Source organism: Peromyscus eremicus, chromosome 17 (genome assembly GCF_949786415.1).
Source record: "Peromyscus eremicus chromosome 17, PerEre_H2_v1, whole genome shotgun sequence".
NCBI classification, from domain to species: domain Eukaryota; kingdom Metazoa; phylum Chordata; class Mammalia; order Rodentia; family Cricetidae; genus Peromyscus; species Peromyscus eremicus.
The window spans coordinates 18,085,629-18,106,433 of NC_081433.1; the positions used below are offsets into that span (position 1 = coordinate 18,085,629).

General features: G+C 42.3%; 1 protein-coding gene, 1 long non-coding RNA gene and 1 pseudogene across 2 annotated transcripts in view; 1 reads left to right on the plus strand and 2 right to left on the minus strand.

The window, feature by feature from the left end:
* LOC131894758 (uncharacterized) lies at positions 1 to 16,641 on the plus strand. The gene is made up of 4 exons (XR_009375000.1): positions 1 to 65; positions 13,117 to 13,239; positions 16,046 to 16,149; positions 16,325 to 16,641. It is a non-coding gene; the product is annotated as an uncharacterized LOC131894758 (long non-coding RNA).
* Positions 9,604 to 20,805, minus strand: part of Bag4 (BAG cochaperone 4) — an 18,107-nt gene continuing 6,905 nt past the window's right edge. Inside the window, exons 3-5 of the mRNA XM_059245071.1 lie at positions 13,126 to 13,380; positions 11,358 to 11,609; positions 9,604 to 10,197 (exon numbers count right to left, since the gene is read on the minus strand). Of these exons, the coding sequence (XP_059101054.1) occupies positions 9,712 to 10,197; positions 11,358 to 11,609; positions 13,126 to 13,380 (993 nt within the window). The 3' untranslated portion in view covers positions 9,604 to 9,711. The remainder of the gene's footprint in view (positions 10,198 to 11,357; positions 11,610 to 13,125; positions 13,381 to 20,805) is intronic.
* Positions 17,654 to 20,108, minus strand: LOC131894667 (electron transfer flavoprotein subunit alpha, mitochondrial-like; annotated as a pseudogene).

Below are 20,805 nucleotides of genomic sequence, written 5' to 3' on the forward strand. Positions count from 1 at the left end.
TGCCTGCCTGCCTGCCTGCGGCCATGCTCCCTGCCAAGAAGGTCATGGACTCACCCTCTGACACTGTAAGCCCCAATAAACTCTTCTATAAGATGCCTTGGTCATGGTGTCTTATCACAGCGATAGGAAAGAAACAAGACACGCCTTCATGTGGATGCTGAGAATTGAACTCGGGTGTCAGGCTTAGCAGCAAGCCCCCCTTTAACCTGCTGAGCCATCTCATTGGCCCTCAGTACATCTTGACTTATGAAATTTTCAACTTAGAATGGGTTTATAAGGTAAGTTGGGTGCATTTATAAGATGAAGAGAAAATTTTTAAAGGATACCTTTACAGGGAAGAAATATGATAGATATTATTCTAGCCATTAATTAAGGTGGTCAATATCTACACTATCATGTTGATAGTATATATACTACCTACTATATATATATTTAATATTAGACATAGTATAGATAGATGAGCAGGCAGACAGACAGACAGGTGAGACTGATGAGAAGGGCAAGCCACCTCTGTGCCTTTTAGGAGAAACATATCAAATACTAATGGAAAGCCAATCTATGAAGCACATGATAGTGGTTCTCCAACTGTCAGGGTCATCAAAAACAAATGAAGCCAGAGAACTTAGTAAGATAACCTAAGGAGACATGATGGGTAAATGGAATATGATACACTGCATGGAATCTTGAAATTAAAAAAAAAAAAAAAAAAGATTTTCAGGTAAAAACCAAGGATGGCCCTTAGAAAAATGTTCAATAAAGGTGTTAATACAGTGGAATTGGGTGAGGTGTATATTGGAACTCTCTGTATTATCACAGTTTATTAATAAATCCAGTTAGAAAATGGGCAAAATGTGGCCAGGAATAGTGAATGGAGTCTAACTTCAGTCCTAGCACTCTGGAGGAAGGAGGATCACTGCAAGTTTGAGGCCAGCCTAGTCTACAGTGAGTTCCAAGCCAGTTGCAGCAAAGTCCCCTGTTGCCACCAGGGAAACTGGGTAAAGGCTACATGAAATCTCTATATCATTAAAGAGATTTTTGTTGTTGTTTTTTTGTTTGTTTCAAGAAAAGGTTTCTCTGTGTAGCGCTGACTGTCCTGGAACTCACGCTGTAGACCAGACTGGCCTTGAACACCTGCCTCTGCCTTCCGAGTGCTGGGATTAAAAGCGTGCACCACCACTGCCCAGCAAAAGTTTTTATGTTTTTATGTGTATATGTGTGTGTGGGGGAATGTGCACATGAACACAGTGTTCTTGGTGTCCAGAATAGGTGTTGGGTCCTATGGACCTAGAGTTACAGGAAGTTGTGAGCTGCCTGATTGTGAGTGCTGAGAACCAAACTCAGGTCCTCTACAAGAACAGTATGCACTCTTAACCACATAGCCATCTCTCCAGCCCCGGGATTGTTTACTAGTCACTGTGTGTGTGTGTGTGTGTGTGTGTGTGTGTGTGTGTGTGTGTGACATTGGGTGCCCTCAGGGTGCATGGATGCTCTGGAACTGGAGTGATTGTGATTAGCCTGGCGTGGGTTCTGGGATTTGAACTTGCGATTAACCACTGAGCTATCTCTATTACTTCTTAAAACTGCATATGGTGCCAGACTGTTCAGGGAAAAGCCCCCGAGGCCTGAGCCCACAAAGAATCACAGCTAACAGAAGAAAGCTGGGAGTGGGAGAGGTGATCCCTCTCTAAGGAAGAGACACCAGTTGCCTGTCCAATGTCACATGGCCAACCCCAAAAGCATACATACAAGTAACGTTATATGGATTCGATAGTTATAGTTAGGAATATATTTGTATATACAAATACATATATGCATGCAATAGGAACTGATGAAAGAGAAAGGCCATGAGTTTGAAAGAGAACAGGGAGGTGCATGAGCTTTGTTCTTGATTCATGTTGTATCTTAAATGGAAATCTCCATATGATGTCTGGAGCCCTTGATATCCTGCAAATGGAGGAGGAGGTCCTCAAATTCCTTGCAAGAGGAACCCACTTAAGTGGCAATCTTTACTTCAGATAAAACAGTACATCTACAAAAGGATACATGATGGCATCTATATCAGTTTGACCACATTAATAACAAACTCAGATGTTGGGGAATATTATTTTAAGGTGTGTTACTCTTGTTTATGTTGCATTTGTTTAACTCTGTGAAGCTGTGTTACTGTGCCTGTCTAAAACACCTGATGGTCTAATAAAGAGCTGAACGGCCATAGTGAGTCAGGAGAAAGGATAGGCGGGCAAAAAGGATAGAGGGAGAAATCGGTGAGGAGAAAAGAAGTAGCCAGAGAAGGAGGAGGTCTTCAGGAGCCAGCCACCCAGTGGGCTCCCCAAAAAAGAAAAACATTGTGGCACCCCACGTGGCTCCAAAATGTTTTTTTTTGCTTTTTGGGGGGGCGTGCCACCCAGTTCCTAAATAAATCACAGAGGCTTAATCTTAATTATGAATGCCCAGCCTTAGCTTGGCTTGTTTCTTGCCAGCTTTTCTTATCTTAAGTTACCCCATCACCCTTTTGCCTCCGGGCTTTTCCCATTCTTATGTGTATAAATCTTACTCCGTGGCTTACTTTGTGGCTGGCCCCTGGGTCGTCCTCCTTCTCTGGCTACTTCTTTTTTTTTTTTCTCTCCCAGATTTCTTCTATTTCTCCTCTCTGCATGCCAGCCTCACCTATTTCTCTCTCCTGCCTCACTATTGGCTATTCAGCTCTTTATTAGACCATCAAGTGTTTTAGACAGGCACAGTAACACAGCTTCAAAGAGATAAACAAAAGTAACATACCTTAAAATAATATTCTCCAACACTCAGAGCCACTAACCATGTGTTGGTGTCATATTAAAGACAGATATTAAAGCACTTCCGGTGTCATCTAACCAAGAGCAAGCCAGATTTGAATTCTCTCCTTCGCTCTGTCTTGTTATTCTATCTGTGCATGAATCTGAATTTGTGCCTGCCTGAATATTGTCTTGTGACTCTTGTCTTTCCCTGGTGCGTGTATAACGAAGGGTTTGTTCTCTCTCATTGAACAACACGGAAAGCGTCACATAGGGAAGGAATGAAAGATACTTCATAGAAACAGAGTAACAAGGGATGAAATCACTGACTCCCAGTGGACCTAGCTAACCCAGATAACACACACAGTTTACCTCAATGCTGCTTCCAGCACTTAGGGTAGATATTCATTGTATAAAACTACGTTCAGCCTATTTGCTATTTCCAGCAAATGATGGTCCTAACACACCTACAAACACATACGCATTACTGTGTGGGCCAGGGGCATGGAAGAGTACCTAACTTAAAGTTACAAAAGCCATGCATTTGCTTAGGTTACATGAAAACCCACGGCAAGTAAGGCTGGTTGTTGCATCATCCTCTTACAGGAAGATTAAACAAATAGGTTGAGTGCACAGTAGAATAGCAGTTTTAAGTAAACTCGAGGTATATTAAATCTGGCTGTGAGGGTCATCAAAAGTTCCAGTCTTAGAGTTTAAGAACTATCTTCATAATAATGCATCACCACAGACCTGGGGAAAGCTGCTGCTGACAGCTTGCACCATTGTTGCTATCAAAAACCCCGCTGAAGCCCAACAGGGTGGCGTACACCTTTAATCTCAGCACGCGGGAGGTAGAGGAAGATGGATCTCTGTGAGTTCGAGGCCAGCCTGGTCTCCAGAGCGAGTTTCAGGACAGACTTCAAAGCTACACAGAGAAAACCTGTCCCAAACAAAACAAAAATCTTACGTGCATCTGGAAATAAAAACTGGGTCTTGTTGGGCTAAGGGTGTAGCTCAACTGGTAGAATGCTTGACTTGAATGCATGAGGCACTGGGGTTGTTCCTCAGCACTGTGTTAAAAACGAAACACAGGAATAGTCACATAAACCTATAGCCCTAGCACTTGAGACGTAGAGGTGGGAAAACTAAGTTCAAGGCTATCACTGGCCACATACTGAGTTTGAAGTTAGCCTAGGCTACATTCAAAGCTGCCCTCTCTCCGAAAATGAGTCTTTTTTTTTTTTTTTTTTTTTTTCGAGACAGGGTTTCTCTGTGTAGCTTTGCGCCTTTCCTGGAACTCGCTTTGGAGACCAGGCTGGCCTCGAACTCACAGAGATCCGCCTGGCTCTGCCTCCCAAGTGCTGGGATTAAAGGCGTGCGCCACCACCGCCCGGCCGAAAATGAGTCTTATACAGATGGCCACAGCGGTATAAGTATACACTTCTCAAAAGCAATTCTAGAAACTAAACTCTGGAGACAACAGAATAATTTATAGTTCTTTTTTGTCTGTATGTTTTTCAAGACAGGGTTTTTCTGTGTAGCTCTAACTATCCTGGAACTTACTTGGTAGGCTAGGCTGGCCTCAAACTCAGAGCTCTACCTGCCTCTGCCTCCTGGTGCCAGGACTAAAGGTGTGCGCCACCTCCACCAGGCTGTAGTTCTTAAAATAATCATTTCCTACTATTTATATTCACCTAATAAACTCTCAGTCTAATGTGTGGTAGAACTGACATTTTAAATTATGCAAGGTCTAAAGTTAAACATTTTCCATGTACCCTTTCCCAGGAAGCTACCGAAAATACATCTCCTGAAATAAGCTAAGAAAGAAAGATTAAAAAAAAATTATAGGAAAACAAGAGGCAAAGGGAATTCTCCATGTATGTAAGGAAGGCTCCAGCAGACTCCTCAGGAGTCTAAAATTAATGACATACTGTACAGATCTCGAAAAGGGACTTTAGAGGTCAAGCACATCATTGAGGACATAAGCAGCCAAGTAAACCAGGTAAACGATTCCAGGGAAAACAAGGAATTGAGGAAACCACCACTCACCACAGGGCTGAGCTCTGTTAGTATTCACGAAGAAGTAACTACGCAACCATATTCAGACGTTGGGGAGAAACAGACCAAGACGTGGAAGGAGCAGAAAAAGAACTGATTATCATCATTGCATGAAGGAAAAACAGGAGGGCTGAGGCAGGGAGAGTCCATTCCAAAGCTACAGAGCAAGTTCACAGCCCATCTGTGCTGACTCAGAACGACAGGACTCCAAGATTAAGAGAGAAGAAAAACACAATTGTGTGTTATTTAAAAATCAGAGATTTGACATGTGCAGTGGTGCACACCTTTAATCCCAGCACTCGGGAGACAGAGGTAGGCGGTTATCTGTGAGTTCGAGGCCAGTCTGGTCTACAGAGTGAGTTCCAGGACAGCCAGAGCTACACAGAGAAACCCTGTCTCGAAAAGCAAAACAAAATCAGAGATATGTTAAAAGTATATTTTATATTGGAAAGAGGTAGCTTTGGGCTATAGAGTTAGCTAAGCACTTTTTTGTTCTTACAGAAGACCTGGGTTCAATTCCCAGCACTCACATGATGGCTCACAACTGTAACTCTAGTTCCATAGGATCTGATGCCCTCTTCTGGCCTCTAAGAGCAACAGACACACACATAGAACATACACACATGCAGGTGAAACAAACACATAAAATAATAAATCTAACAAAATTAAGTGGTTGCCTGTGGAGAATAGGGTGGGACTAGGAGAATGCTGTTTTTCAAAGATTTGACTCAGAATTTAATTTTTTAAAGATACTTATTTTTGAAGGTGGGGAGGGCATGCTATGGTATGCACGTGGAAGTCGGAGGGAAACTATTGAGTCAGGTTTCTCCCCATGTGGACCCTGGGGATTCAGCTCAGGTCCTCGGGTTTGGTGGCAAGTACCTTTACCTGCTGAGCCATTTCACTAGCCCGAAACTCACAACAGTTAAAGAGAGATAAAAAATTCAAAGATGAGGCAGATCTCAGTGAGTTTGAGGCCATCCTTATCTACAGAGTGAGTTCCAGGATAGCCAGGGCTACACAGAGAAACCCTGTCTCTGAAAACAACCAACCAACCAACCGAAAAAACAACAACAAAAAGATGAAAAAGAAAAGAAAGCTCTTATCAACTATCTACCTTCAAGGCTTTTCTTGATGGACAATTTAATCTATACCCTTCAACCTAAAAAAAAAAACCTGGTTAACTTAAAAGTTATTATTTATGTCAACTAACTAAAGCACTGTTTTCAAACCCCATTCCTTTTACTGTTGGTGCTTTTTGTTTTTACAAACCTCATTCTTTAGAAGCATTTAAAATAAGCACACACTGATGGGCAGAGACACACAGAACCTGGCTCCAGACACTTCACTGGGGCTGGTTGGTTAAATGTTTACACTGGGATTTTTACCTGAACAAACGTGTTAGAGAACAGCTGTTTATCATGCCAGGTGTAGGTAATTTTATTCAAGATTGGACAAAAATGATCCCCAAAGTAATATAAATTTAGACACTTTAAAAAAGTCTAGATGTAAAATTTCAAAAGAAAATTGTTTCAGTTTCAAATCAATTTTAAGTCAAAAGCCAGACAAATTTTACAAATCATATAAGTACTACTTTCATTCTTAAATTCATTATATTTTCAAAGACAGGTCACCAACATTGCTTTGTTCTTTGATACTGGCCATTTGGAATCAATTAACATGATTTATATCTTTTAAGTTCTGAGTTCGTACCTATCCTGAATATCTTGATAAAATTAAAAATATAAATCCAGAAACCACAGTTCTTCCTTCCAGAAGAATTCCAATTATTAAATATAGAGGAAATGAAAGAAATAGAAAAATCACCATTTGAACACCACAGTAGTAAATGCCACAAGCAAGACCTGCCAGGAGATAGGAGAGGCAAACTCTAAGCAGAAACAGGACATTTGCATAGTCTCAAAATATCTCTAGCAAATACTCAGTCATTACAAAGGAAAGCGGGGTAAGCTCACGGTAGAGAATCCTAGGAGACACCACCTCAGCAGAGTGCTCAGTGAACCACACCGGCAATGCACGACAACACCGGCTATCCTTATGATACAGCGTCACAGAGTGACAGACTACCGAGACGGGACAACTAAATGCAAAATGGGATCTGGAACGGTTGAGAGGATGCTAATAATAAAAAGATTAATAAGATAGCGACTTTTAGCTTGCTACTTTAGCTAATATTAAGAGCACTATAAAAGATTAACTCTTAATTTTGACAACTGTTTTAGTTAGGGAAGATGTCAAAACAAGGGGATAGATGGAGGAGGGTACACAGGAACCCTACTGTTTTTACGACTCTTCTGTAAGTTTAAAACCATGTTAATAGTTCAAAAAATAACTTAAGATATATATATACACATATATGTACATGTGTGCATAACGTGTACAATATGTAAAATTGAAGAATGTACAGAAATTGGCATCTTGGGCAGCACAGTTAAGCAAAAATGTGTTCTTCTGAATCTGTCACTGTCTTGCTGGCAACACAGTTTTAAGGTTTCTCCTCTTAAACTTTTAAGTATAATTGTCATATTTTATAGAAAACTTCTTTGAAGGGTGGTTAGGTCTCACTCCTGGCTAGTCTGGCACTCACTATGTAGACCAAGGTGGCCTCAAAATCAGAGAGTCATTGCCTGCTTCTAAATGCTGGGGTTACAGGTGTGTGTCACCATGCCAATCTTAGAAACCCTTTAAAAACATTTCTATATTAGGCCAAAAATAAGAGAATCAGGGCTACAGCTGTAGCTCAGTACAGTGCTTGCCAGTATACACAGCCCTGAGTCTGATCCTCAGCACCACAGAAACCAGGCACACACCTGTTATAGAAGGTGAGACAGGAGGATCAGAACTTCTAGGTTGTCCTGGGGTACATACAAAGTTTAAGGCCAATCTGAGATGAAATTCTCTTTCAAAAATAAAACTTGTAGATATAAAACACACACATCCCATAGATAGGTAGTTAGGTAGGTAGGTAGTTAGGTAGGTAGGTAGGTAAATAGATAGATAGATAGATAGATAAATAGATAGATAGATAGATAGATAGATAGATAGATAGATAGATAGATAGATAGATAGATAGTTAGTGTGTGTCTCACTATGTACCCCTGGCTGGTCAGGAACTCTCTGTAGACCAGGTTGATCTTGCACTCAAGAGATCTACCTGCCTCTGCCTGGATTAAAAGTGTATACCACCAAACCCAGCCAAATACAATCTTTTAAAAACAAGACTCTTGGATAAAATCATGACATCTTGAATCACTTATCCTTTTAGTTTTTTGAGACAGGATCTCCTGTGGCTCAGGGTGGCCTTAAATTCATTATATAGCTGAAGATGATCTTAAACTTGCAATCTTCCGGCCTCAACCTCCCAAGTGCTGGGACTGGTATATACCACTATGCTTGGTTTATGCAACATTGAGGATATAACCCAGGACTTCATGGATGCGAGGCAAACACTCTACTAACTCTGCCACATGCCCAGCCTCCATGTAGTATTTTTACTACCTTTCTACTCATCATATGTTGGCATTGGTTTGGCTCTATGTGAGTAGAACGGATGGCTGTAGGTTACTATTACTAATACACAGGCCCGCTAGTCTAGAAAACAAGTATCACTTTGATATTTTACTACGAAACTGCTTTTGTTGCAAAAGCAGATACTGTACGCTAGACCTCACTTTAGATTTAAAAGGTAAATTATTTACCTGTCTCTGTATAATAACATACATGGATAACCAAGAAAGGCCCCTGTTATTAATAATAAATAACATCTTTCTTATGAAACAGGCAATTTTATGTAATTTATTCTATGAAGTAAAGACCAAATTTAAATCTAAAAAACCATGAATTTCCTACTTTAGCTATGTCTGACGCATTCCCTGAGCGTAAATCTCCTTTTCCTTCTATCAGCTATACACTGAGCTCAAACCTGCCCCACAGAAACTATTAAATGGAGAATGGTACTATTAAATCATTGTATTTGTTGCTTTTTTGCAGTCGCTATTTATACTAACTGTGGCATTTAGGTTTCAGATTTCTATCATAAGGCTCTCTAGAAGCAGCAATAGCCAAAGATATTTTTCTTAAAAAAGCAATTGTAAAAGTGGATCTTTATCCAAATACAACAAAAAAGCAAAGAAGTCCAATGTCCACAAACATTGTCATTCTTAGGTTAATGTAATTTCCAAACTCACCTTCCCGGTGACTATGAAAAGCAGAATTGGGAAGAACCCTAACATAACATGCTACACAAAGAGGAGATAATGACTGACTTCAGGAGCCCACTACACACTGCAGGCTATCCCAGTGGGGAAGGGGTGTGGCTGTTCAGAACTGCCCATCTATCTGGCTGCCGGTATTTGATTATATTAAACATAGTACTACAAAATGTACCAAGAAGTAGAGTAGTATTACATTTGTGAACGAAACCGAAGTCCAAGAGTCTAAGCTATAATTTACACAGGAAGCATATGCAGTCACAATGCACAAAAATGTGACAGTCTGGATGCTTACAAAACAGCCTGTTTGTCTCAGATTATGCTTTGAGAACCTGTTACGGAAAGTCTATTTCCCTCCTGCTGATAAGCAGCAGCCTAGAGACGCCCATGGATTTCTTAAGCAGTGGGTCTACTTGGCAGTACTGGTAACTCCAGTTTCCTGTTCTGTTCAGTCATCTGAAACCCGACAGAATCCAGTAACGCGCTCTTCCAGTCCTCTGCCAGCTTTCCATGTCTTTTCCTTTCAGGTTAAGTCAAAGTTGGAATGTGTTGTTCTTGTCATAACAGGCATTTCAAAAGATGGTAACTAACCAAATCCAAGAGTTCTTTGGCCACATGAGTAACAGGCTTACCCTTCATTCCAAATTATTTCATAATCCCTTTTTCTCTAATTTCTCCAGTATGGCCTGGATCTTACAGACGGCCTCTTTCCTGGCCTGACGGACAGAGTCCTGGCCCCCAGTTTCAACAGAATCCAGTTCTAACAGTTCCTTCGTCAGCATTTCTTCCAGAAGCCAGTATGCTTTGTCTGTCTTTTTTCCTACAAACTCTTCGACTTCTTGCTCAAGATACTGGACCTTCTCCAGCACATGTATGATTTTTTTAATACTTGGAGGCGTGCCTTCATCTGAAGTGAAACACTCTTCAGGGAGATTATTACTCTGAACTGGATTGCTGGGATGGTCACTGGTGGCATTACCATACAGCTGAGGCTCAGCACTGTATTGGACTTGAGAATCCAGAAGGTCTGAATTCTCATTGTTCGTTGCTCCCGAAGACTCATACTGATGGACACTGCAAGGAAAGCCGTGTCGGCTCAGGCCTTGACCCGACTGGTTATAGGAGTAGGAAGAGTCCTGGGAATGGGAAGACAGGAAGGAGAAAAAGCTGTGTCAATGGGAGGCCATCAACATCAGAGATGTTAGTACACATCTTTCCCAAGCAGGAAAGTACTTGAAAAGACTCCCACCAATAAAACTGGCTCCCACTTTAATCATGAAGAAAAACACTGTTAAGATAAAAAGGGGCCTGGCAGTGGTGGCACACGCCATTAATCCCAGCACTCGGGAGGCAGAGCCAGGCATCCAGATCTCTGTGAGTTCGAGGCCAGCCTGGGCTACAGAGCGAGATCCAGGAAAGGCGCAAAGCTACACAGAGAAACCTTGCCTCAAAAAAACATACATACATACATACATATATACATACATACATACATACATAAAACAAAAAGATAAAAAGGGGAAGCCCTTTCAAGTAAAAGGCACCAAACTCCTAAATATGATGGCTGGAATCTACCTCAATGCAAGTCACTTTTGTGAACACTTCACAATCAATCTTACTACCTCACAATTCATCCAATGACTGAATAATTAGTTTTCCTCCTTAAATAGTAAAAGGCTCAGGAACTCATCCCAAACCAAAGCAGACACTTTTCTGTCTGTGGCTTCTGTAAACGACACCAGATAGTGCTGTGCTACTTTACAGTTTTTCATCTTCTGTCCACATATCATTTGAGGATATAAAATACATTGCTTGATTCTGTTTAACATTCAGATAGTATCACAGTAAAAAATAAGCATTTTTCTGTCTTTTTAAAAAAGATATGGTACTGGAGAGATGGCTAGCAGTTAAGAGCACTGGCTGTTCTTCCAGAGGACCCAAATTTGATTATCAGTAGCCACAAGGCAGCTCATAACTGTAACTCTAGTTCCAGGGAATCTGCCTCTAAAGGAACCAGGCACACTCATGGTACATAAACATATATGTAGCCAGTACATCTATACATAAAAAAAAATACAAAAGATAAGAATCTAAAAGAAAAACAAACAAACAATCCCCAAGCAATAGCGTCTATAAGAAAAAAACAAAAACGTAAATTAAGCTGCACTAATGCTGTAGGGTAGTAATCAACTTTGCAGTTAGTCTCCATTCACCAATGGCAAATACAGAGACGTGTCATCTAATACTCTCTTAATCACCTAGAGATCAAAAGAACAGCATGTGGAAGGTGTTCTACCTTAGGTTGTTGGGGTGGCGGTGAAGGAGGTGGCTGAGGAGAACTGTTGCCAGGCCAGGCGGAAGCACTTTCTGTCATGTAGAGATTCCCAGGTGGGACTGAGGGTGCAGCTGAAGGCCAGGGGTAACGGGCCCCCATCCCATAAGCACCAGAAGCCCAGGCATCATCTTGTGGTCGGACAGTCGATCCTGACTGTGGCACAGTGCGGTTACCATCTCCATAGGGATAATGGGGCAAGGTCATTGCAGGATTCTAGATTGGGAAAAATAAATATGCAAGTATTTAGTCAGTCATTGCTTCAAAAAACAAAACAACAACAAAACAAAACAAAAAAAACCTTAAATGTAATAAAAAATAGCATGGACAGGTCCTGACCTGCTAGTAACTCATTAATCAATTACAAAAAATTCTCCACACCTGAGAAACCTGGACTCGAAAAATACAAAGAACAGAGCTGGTCAAAAACTCAGGATTAAGACCTAAAATCCACTAGATGAAAGCATGTATATGTATTTCCCAAAAACACTACAGATAAATGAATCCATATGCTATAAATGCAAAGACAGTAGAATTCTCAAAACAGAAATAAATATGGCATATATTTTTTTTTAGGGTTTTTTTTAGTGTTTTGAGACAGGGTTTCTCTGTGCAGTCCTGCCTGTCCTGGAACTCACTCTGTAGACCAGGCTGGCTTCTAACTCACAAAGATTCTGTCTCTGCCTACCAAGTGCTGGGATTAAAGGTGTGCACCACCACCGCCTGGTCCAACATGGCATATTCTTAGCATATTAATATATACCACCTGACGGCACTGGAAAAGCTTAAGTTAGGAAAAGTTCTGAACAACAACTAGAGATTTATTGTGTTACATAAGTTGATTGGGGGCTGTAGAAATGTGCCAGAGGTGAAGAGCACACACTGCTCTTCTACAGGACCCCGAGTTCAAGTCCTAGACACCATGTCAGGGAGCTCTCAAACCTGTCACTCCTGTTCCAGGGGCTCTCACACCTCTGGCCTTCGTGAGAACCTGCATTCACACAATCACATGTGCACACACACACACACACACACACACACACGCACACACACTATTAAAAATAATAAAAGGAAGGGGGCGGACAAGAGAGGAACCAGGTATGGTGGCAAATGTCTTTAGTGCCAGCACTCAGGAAGTAGAGGCAAGCAGACTGCTGTGAGTTTGAGGCCAGCTTGGTCTGTACAGGAAGTTCCAGACACCTAGGGATACATACTGAGACCTGGTCTCAAAAAGAAAGGAAAAAATTGTAATTGAGGGCTGGTGGATGGCTCAGTGGGTAGAGGCACTGCTGTGCAAGTCTGGTGACCTTAGTTTGATCCCTGGAACCTACAGAAGGTAAAAAGAGAGAACACATTCCACATAGTTGTCCTCTGATTTCCACACATGGGCTGTGTGCGTGTATCATCCCTCCAACTCCCGTTACGTACACAAACAATAAATATAACTTAGAATTTAAAAGAACTATATATAATTAAGGTACCTTTGGCCAAAATCCTTCATAGAAAAATCTCTAAACATCCACAGTGTTTTCTTTTTTGTTTTGTTTTTGAGGTAAGGCCACACTATGTAGCCTTGGATCATCTCAAACTCCAAGGGATTAGCTTGCCTCTGCCACATGATTATTGGGATTAAAGATGTCACCATGCCTGGCTCTAGTTTTCTTAAACTCTTACTTGTATAGATAACTAACTTTCCACTGTTGACCTTTTTCCCTGACAGAAGACTGCTTACCTGTGAAGCAGGATATCCTGGGACCTGACCCCGGAGAGGAGGTGCTTCTGTCTGACAGTCCTGCTGGGAATATATCCAACGAGAGACTGGGGTTGGGCTGTTACCAGGTGAACGGTAAGTGCTTGGAACTTCCGTGGAGTAATTGCTTTGAGTGTAGCCAGGTACATAATAAGCCCCAGAGTATGAGGCAGTATTTGGTCCAGGACCAGGAGGGTATGGTGGACCATATGCTCCATTTGTATAAGAATTCAAGCTCTGAAAAAAATGAAGACCAGAGGGGAAGAAAGACAATGAGTTAAAGAGCTGAAATGCACTTACTGTCCAACCTTGGAAACCTTAGGAAGAAAAGGTACCGGTAACTGATGAAAATCTCAGCACCTCAGCAGTCCAGGAAGCACTCTTTCTCTTCCCTATTATAACCACAGCCATGTACTCAGGCTGTGACTTTAAGTTACATTGCATCAATGGAAGAATCTACTGTGATGATGATGAAGTGACAAAGTAATGGCCTTCTCAAAGGCTTTCTCAAATATAATTCACAAGTACATCTACTAGGAGAGAACTCGGATCCAGAGAAGGCAACTCTAGGAAACCTGGGGGGCTAGCTAGAGAAAAAAAGAAGTACCTCTATGAGAAAAAAAGTACACTATATAAAAGAAAGGATAAAGAGAGAAATCATAGCCCTCACTCTGTAATTACTCTTAGCTTCAGTTTCTCTAACAGAAACACGAAGAGCCTAAACTTACCTTGCAGGATTACTGAGAAAATTAAGGGAGATAACAAAACTAAATGACTCAATATGCTCAACAGATGGTGATTACATTGCTGTAAGTATTATGATGAGTTCAGGAAATGAACCCAAGTCTGATTCTACAGTCCATATTGAACAATGAAACCACCCTGCTTCCCAGATAACACCAACAACAGACAAACTCCTCAGTATACTGCTTACTAGTGTGGTTGTTGCCTTAAACAGCACTGTGGACTAAACCCATGGCCTTGTACATGCCAGACAAGTGTGTTACCAAGATACAGTGCCAGTTCCTTTCCCTGTAGTTTTAAATCATCTACCCACACTATTACATTGCTAATACCCAGAATTCTGCTTAGTGCTCCAAATAAGATTAAAGCGAAGCCCTAAACTTAAACTACTACTTTAATGTTTTCTGTTCTTTTCTGTGTGCCTGCGTGTGTGCGTGTGTGTGTGTGTGGAGGAGACATGCATCTCTCACAGCATCACAATCTAGAATGTAAGTCCTTTCTTTCACCTGTCTGTGAACTTGTTTGACAGTCTCTTTAGTCCCTGTTTTATACCCCTGGCTAGGGATTACAGACATGGCTGTTGCATTTAGCCTGTGTGGCTCTGGGAATCCAAATCCAGGCCATCGTGGTTGCATGGCAGACACTGTCCACTGAGCCATCTCCCCAGCCCCACGTTAGCTTTTACAATTGTACAATCAGGTTTTCTTGTAACCATTGCTGTCTCCAACCCTTTTCATTTTCACTACACGTGACTAAAATGGCTGTGTTGGCACCTGGGTGCAGTCTCAGCGCTGTGGCAGGGAGAATTTCATGTTTGTAGCTAGTGGTTTACATAGTGAGACCTTGTCTGAGGAAGGGAGGAGCCTCACTGTGTGTGTGTGTGTGTGTGTGTGTGTGTATGTATGTATGCGCGCGCACACACCTGCGATCCCAGCACTAAGGAGGATGAGGCAGAAGGAATATGAGACAGAAGATAGACAGCCTGGCCAATATTAGTAGGACCTGTTTCAAAAGACAAATTAACAAGAGAAACAAAATAAAACTGCTCAAAGGATTGCGTGTGTCAGGGACAAGAAGAGATTAAAGAGCCAAGTAATATTTCCCCAGAAGCCCTTGAGGTGTTCAGACTGAAAAAGGTACAGATTTGATAAGACATCATGTGACTTTTTGGTGTGTAACTTGGCTTCCCAAGGAAATCATTCAACTAGAAAAACGTCACAGGTATGAAGTAGCTCATGTACATTATTTGTAATTACACAAAAAAGACAGGGTAGGAGAGATGGCTCAGTGGTTAAGGCACTGGCTGCTCTTCCAGAGGACCCAGGTTCAGTTTTCAGCACCCACATGGTGCTGTAACTCCAGTTTCAGGGGATCTGATGGCTTCTTCCAGCCTCTATGGGCACTGTATACATATGGTGGACATACATACAAGCAGGTAAAGCATCCATAGCTATAAAATAAAAATAAGGAACTCTTTTATTTTTTTGTTTTTGTTTTTCGAGACAGGGTTTCTCTGTGTAGCTTTGCGCCTTTCCTGGAACTCACTTGGTGAGCCACCACCGCCCGGCAAAATAAGGAACTCTTTAAAAAATTAGTTACACAAAATATAGAATCTAAAGCTGAGCAGTGGTGGTGCACAACTTCAATCCCAGCACTCAGGAGGCGGAGGCAGAGGCAGGCGGATCTTTGTGAGTTCAAAGCCAGCCTGGGCTACAGAGTGAGTTCTAGGACAGCCAGAGCTACAGAGACCTTGTCTTAAGAAAACCAGGAAAAATATATATATTATATATATATAAAACATGTTTCGTGTGTGTCCTGTATAATGAAATGACTAAATAGATAAAAACTATTCGTTTTTTTGTTTCTTTTTTTTTTAAGGAAGTTTCAGGAATTTTATTTACGTTTACTTCATGCACATTGGTGTTTTGCCTATAGCCATGTGAGGGTGTCAGACAGTGAAGTTACAGACAGCTGTGAGCTGCCACATGGGTGCTGGGAATTGAACCTGGGTCCTCTACAAGAGCAGCCAGTGCTCTTAACCACTGAGCCATCTCTCCAGCCAAGGACTATTCTTTGAATTTTATTCAATTTGTTGTTGGAAACAAAGTAAGTTTAATTTTAGAATCGTTTCCTTGTAAGAATTCTTTTTTTGAAACAGGTCTCATTATGTGGCTTAACTGTCCTGGAACTTGCTACATAGACAGGGATGGCCTTGAACTCAGAGATCCTTCTGCCTCTGCCTCCTGTGTATTGGGATTAAAGGTGTGTGCCTAGCCGGGCGGTGGTGGCGCACGCCTTTAATCCCAGCACTCGGGAGGCAGAGCCAGGCGGATCTCTGTGAGTTCGAGGCCAACCTGGTCTACCAAGTGAGTTCCAGGAAAGGCGCAAATCTACACAGAGAAACCCTGTCTCGAAAAACCAAAAAAAAAAAAAAAAGGTGTGTGCCATAGCCTCCGCCAGGTTGCAGAAGCTGCTCAGTGTCTGTGTCCTGCTCTTGTTCTCCTGGCTTAGTGGAGACAAGCCTCTGCGGCAAACATACTCAGCTAGATCATCGGGCAAGCCAAGAAGCATCCCAGCTTGATCCCTCTCTCCGTAGTTACTGAAGCAGGAGGTGTTGGAGCAGCACTGTATGTACTGTACAGCCCAGATGTCGGCTGAGACAGGAAGAATAACCCAGAACCTTGGAACAAACTGGGTCCCAAAAACAATACAAAGTCTACTAAGTGAAGCGATTACAGCGAACTGAAGAAAGAAGCCCCCACTTCTAAACTATGAAGCTAAAAAAAATGAAGGTCTTTCAGAAGCCAGCTGCACTTAACCAGGAATATTTCTCCTCTGAATGCATGAAATCATGTTGATTTTTTTGAAGTTTATTACACTGATAAAAAAAATCTCTGAAACTTGATACATGCCACTATTTTTTTAATTTGTTTTTGAGACAAGGTTTCTCTGTGTAGGGCCCTGGTCTCCTCCCATATTGAGTAAAGCCTTTGCCTGCTTGCCGACCTTGACCAGATGTCCTCCCTATGCTAATTCCCTGCCGGTATCCACCCTCCTGAATGCTTTAGGGAAGTTCCTTGTTTGTGTATCCTGCATATTGGGCGTTAACAGCTTAGATGCAAGAATGTAAACATCAATAGCAACTTCTGCCCTCTGGGGTTCCCCATTGTGCTGTAAGCCTGTATTTAAGGTTTCCTCCCTCTTTCAATAAACGGCATTTGGCATTCTGCTGAGGCGAATGACCCGCTGTCTCTTGTCTCTATTTTTTAATCCACAGTCCCTGGCTCGGACATGGTGAATGGGTGACGGTAATGCCGGCGTTGCAGCTACATCTCTGTGTAGCTTTGGAGCCTGTCCTGGATCCTGCTCTTTAGACCAGGCTGGCCTGAACAGAGATCTGCCTGTCTCAGCCTCCTGAGTCCTGGAATTAAAGACGTGTTCCACCACTGCCCGGCAATACATGTCACTATTTAGCACTGAAATCCATATGGGACTTTATAGAAATCTAAAGGAAAAAGTGTGTACCCCCATGCCTGGTGATATCTACTTCTTTACTTCTTTACTGTGTGTGCAACAGTGGTGAGGTCATATGTGCACATATACTGCAGCACACAATGACTCCAGAGGAGAGCTGTCTCCTCCAGCATGTGGACTCCAGGAACTGAACTGGGTGATAAGACTTGATGACAAGTACCTTTACCCACTGAGGTATCTGGCTGGCACTCCCTTGTGAAGTTTAGTCATGCTATGTATATCAGTCACTTTTCTATTGCCGTGATAAAACACTATAACCAAGGCAACTGAAGGAGAGTTCATGTGGGCTTTTGGTTCCAGAGGCTGAGTCCACTGTGGTGGATCGGAGGCACAGAAGCTGGAGCAGTAAGCTGAGAGCCATAATCTTAAACTATAAGCACAAAGCAGAAAGAGCAAGCTCAGAGTGACTCAAGTCTTTAAACCCTTGAAGTCCTCCCCAGTGAGATACCACTTAAATCTCGAAAACAGTACCACCAATTGGGGACCAAGTGTTCAAATGCCAGAGCCTATGGGGACAGTCTCATTTAAACCACCACAATATGGTAGTTTTTTGTTTTCATTTTTATTGTTTTTAAATGCACATATTTAAGTTTACTTACAAGCAATAAAATATGTTATTTGATATTTGCTTCAAAATATTCTAAGAAAATACTCCAAAGATAAAGACAATATGGTCAAGGGCTGAGACTTGTGGATGCTGAGCGAACATTTATTTCTACTTTTGTTTAATATGGAAGAGGAGGAGGGAGAAGAAGCTGGGTGTGGTGGTCAGAGGCCCATACACAATTCCTGCACTCAAGAGGCTGAGGGGAAGTTCTGTCAGGGAGTCTGTAAGCTGCACAGGACAGGCAAGCACACAAGTGTGCAACAGGGCAGCAGAGAGGGCTCACGGGGTGAAAGGGCCTGTTTTGCAAGGCTAATGATGGCAGTTTAACCCCTAGAGCCCAGGGAAAAGGCTCCTGAGAGCTGTCTCTGACTTCCACAAGTGCACTGTGCACACTCCCACGCACACCCAGCACACATCCCACAATACTAAAGTACGGATGAAAACATTTAGGAAACTAACTGTTTCAGGTGTGTACAGATGACACAGGGAAGGCTGAAGAGCACTCCCCACATATAACCATGTTAGAGCGGCACAAGCAGTTACTTAGACTCTCTCCCTACTTCTCAGTTTCGCGGATACGTCTGTCTGTGAAGGGTCTTACTCTGCAATCACTGTGAAGCCTGGGCTGGGGCTGAACTTGGGGTTCTCCTTATCACTGCTTCTGCATCCTTTCCTCCCCCGCTCCTTTCTTTTGTTTTTCAAGACAGGGTTTCTCTGTGTAGCTCTGCCTGTCCTAGAATTTACTCTGTAGACCAGGCTGGCCTTAAACTCAGAGATCTACCTGCCTCTGCCTCCTGAGTGCCAGGATTAAAGGCGTGGGCCACCACCTCCTGGACAGTTTTCTTAAGGCATGATCATGACTAATTTTTCCTTCAGTATCTCAGGAACCATCTTAAGTAAATCCTCCCGGCAGTGATGGCCCACGCCTTTAATACCGGCACTGGGAGGCAGAGCCAGGCGGATCTCCGTGAGTTCAAGGCCAGCCTGGACTACAGAGTGAGTTCCAGGAAAAGTGCCAAAAAAAAAACTTACACAGAGAAACCCTGTCTCAAAAAACAAACAAACAAACAAAACAAGGTAAATCCACGACTTCCATATCTGCCATTTGCAAAATCGGCGCTTCTGGGTCTTTGTTAATAGCTACAATTACCTGTTGTCCTTCATCCCAGCTAAATACTAGATGGCTCTAGACATCCCGACAGCAATATAAAGTTCTGGTGCTACTACTTGTCCTGTCTGACCAGCCTGCATGCCGTTAGGAACAAAGCCAGCATGGAGAGCATCATGGAAGCACCGACTGCACCGTGTAGCTGACCTGCCAGTCATTTGACAACTTCAAACTCGGACCCCAGACGCCACCACCTTGGCACCAGTTAGGTCTAGTCAATCAATGTCTAGTCTAGCCACGCTCCTACTCCTGCTGGCACAGAACGTGGTGCCTTTCCTGAACTGGAACTACCTCCACTTGTTGCTGCAGCCTCCAAAGTTGTTCCCTGAGAGCCAGGCAGTGGTGGCACACGCCTTTAATCCCAACAGGCAGAGGCAGGGGATTTCTGAGTTCAAGGCCAGCCTGGTTTACAGAGTGAGTTCCAGGACAACCAGGGATACACAGAGAAACCCTGTCTTGGAAAAACATAAAATAAATAAATAAAAAAAGTTCCCTGAAAAGAAAACATCTTCATTTTTCTGTCATCACACTTCACTGTTTATAAAGTATTTCCTGCATAGTGTCATAAATGTGTCATGTGACTTGATCTCAATGATGTCAGAAATTGGGGAATATCAAGTTTGGGTGCTACTCTGGGCCAAAGGTCCTTTCACAAGGCAGACACTCCAGCACAAATGTTGTGTAACTGAACTGCTTCTGAGTTTCCAAAGTCAATGGTGTTCATTCCTCTGGAAGAAGGCCTTTGTATGCATCATGCTAAGCCACCAGAACTTTTGCCACACCAGCTACTTTACCATTGTCACATTTGGTTCCAGCCACCAAGTGAGACACTTCACTTCCAAGATGCTTGGCTGCGGTGATGGTATTTAACAAAACAGGTGTTACAGAATCACTTGCATATTCACCTATTACCAAGGTACCGTGAATTCAGAGCAACCCAGAGCTGCAGAACTTCACACCAGACAAAATCCCAACAGAGAAAAGGGCAAGTGGACACAAACTACCATCCTTTACCAAGAAGCCTTCTGCAGTTAGTACCTGCTGAGAAAGGGAAAATCAGTTTTCTCCAACAAGCAACACTGGGTGTGTCAACTACACTCCAGGGCAGGTCCCATGTCCAGGGGTACTGGCCCACACGAAGTTCTGGTTTTTTGTGTGTTTCTTTCTTGTCTGTGTAGCTTTGCGCCTTTCCTGGATCTCGCTCTGTAGACCAGGCTGGCCTTGAACTCACAAAGATCTGCCTGCCTCTGCCTCCCAAGTGCTGGGATTAAAGGCGTGCGCCACCACCGCTCGGCTCCTGTGTTCTTTTTTTTTTTTTTTTTTTTGCTTTTTTTTATTTTGGTCTTATTGGTATCTGTTTTTATTTTCTTTTTTTGTTTCCCTGTTTTTTATTTGAGAGAAAGAACAAGTTGGGTACATTGGGAGGTGGGGAGAGCTGAGAAGAACTGGGCAACAGAAAAGAATATGATCAAACTATATTGAGTGAAAAATTTTAAAATTAAAAAAAATGAAACTGTTAAAATGAAACCCATTATTATATATATTTAATACACGCTAATAATTTTTTAAATTGAAGCTTGCCAGAGTGCTTACCTAGTATTCATGAAGC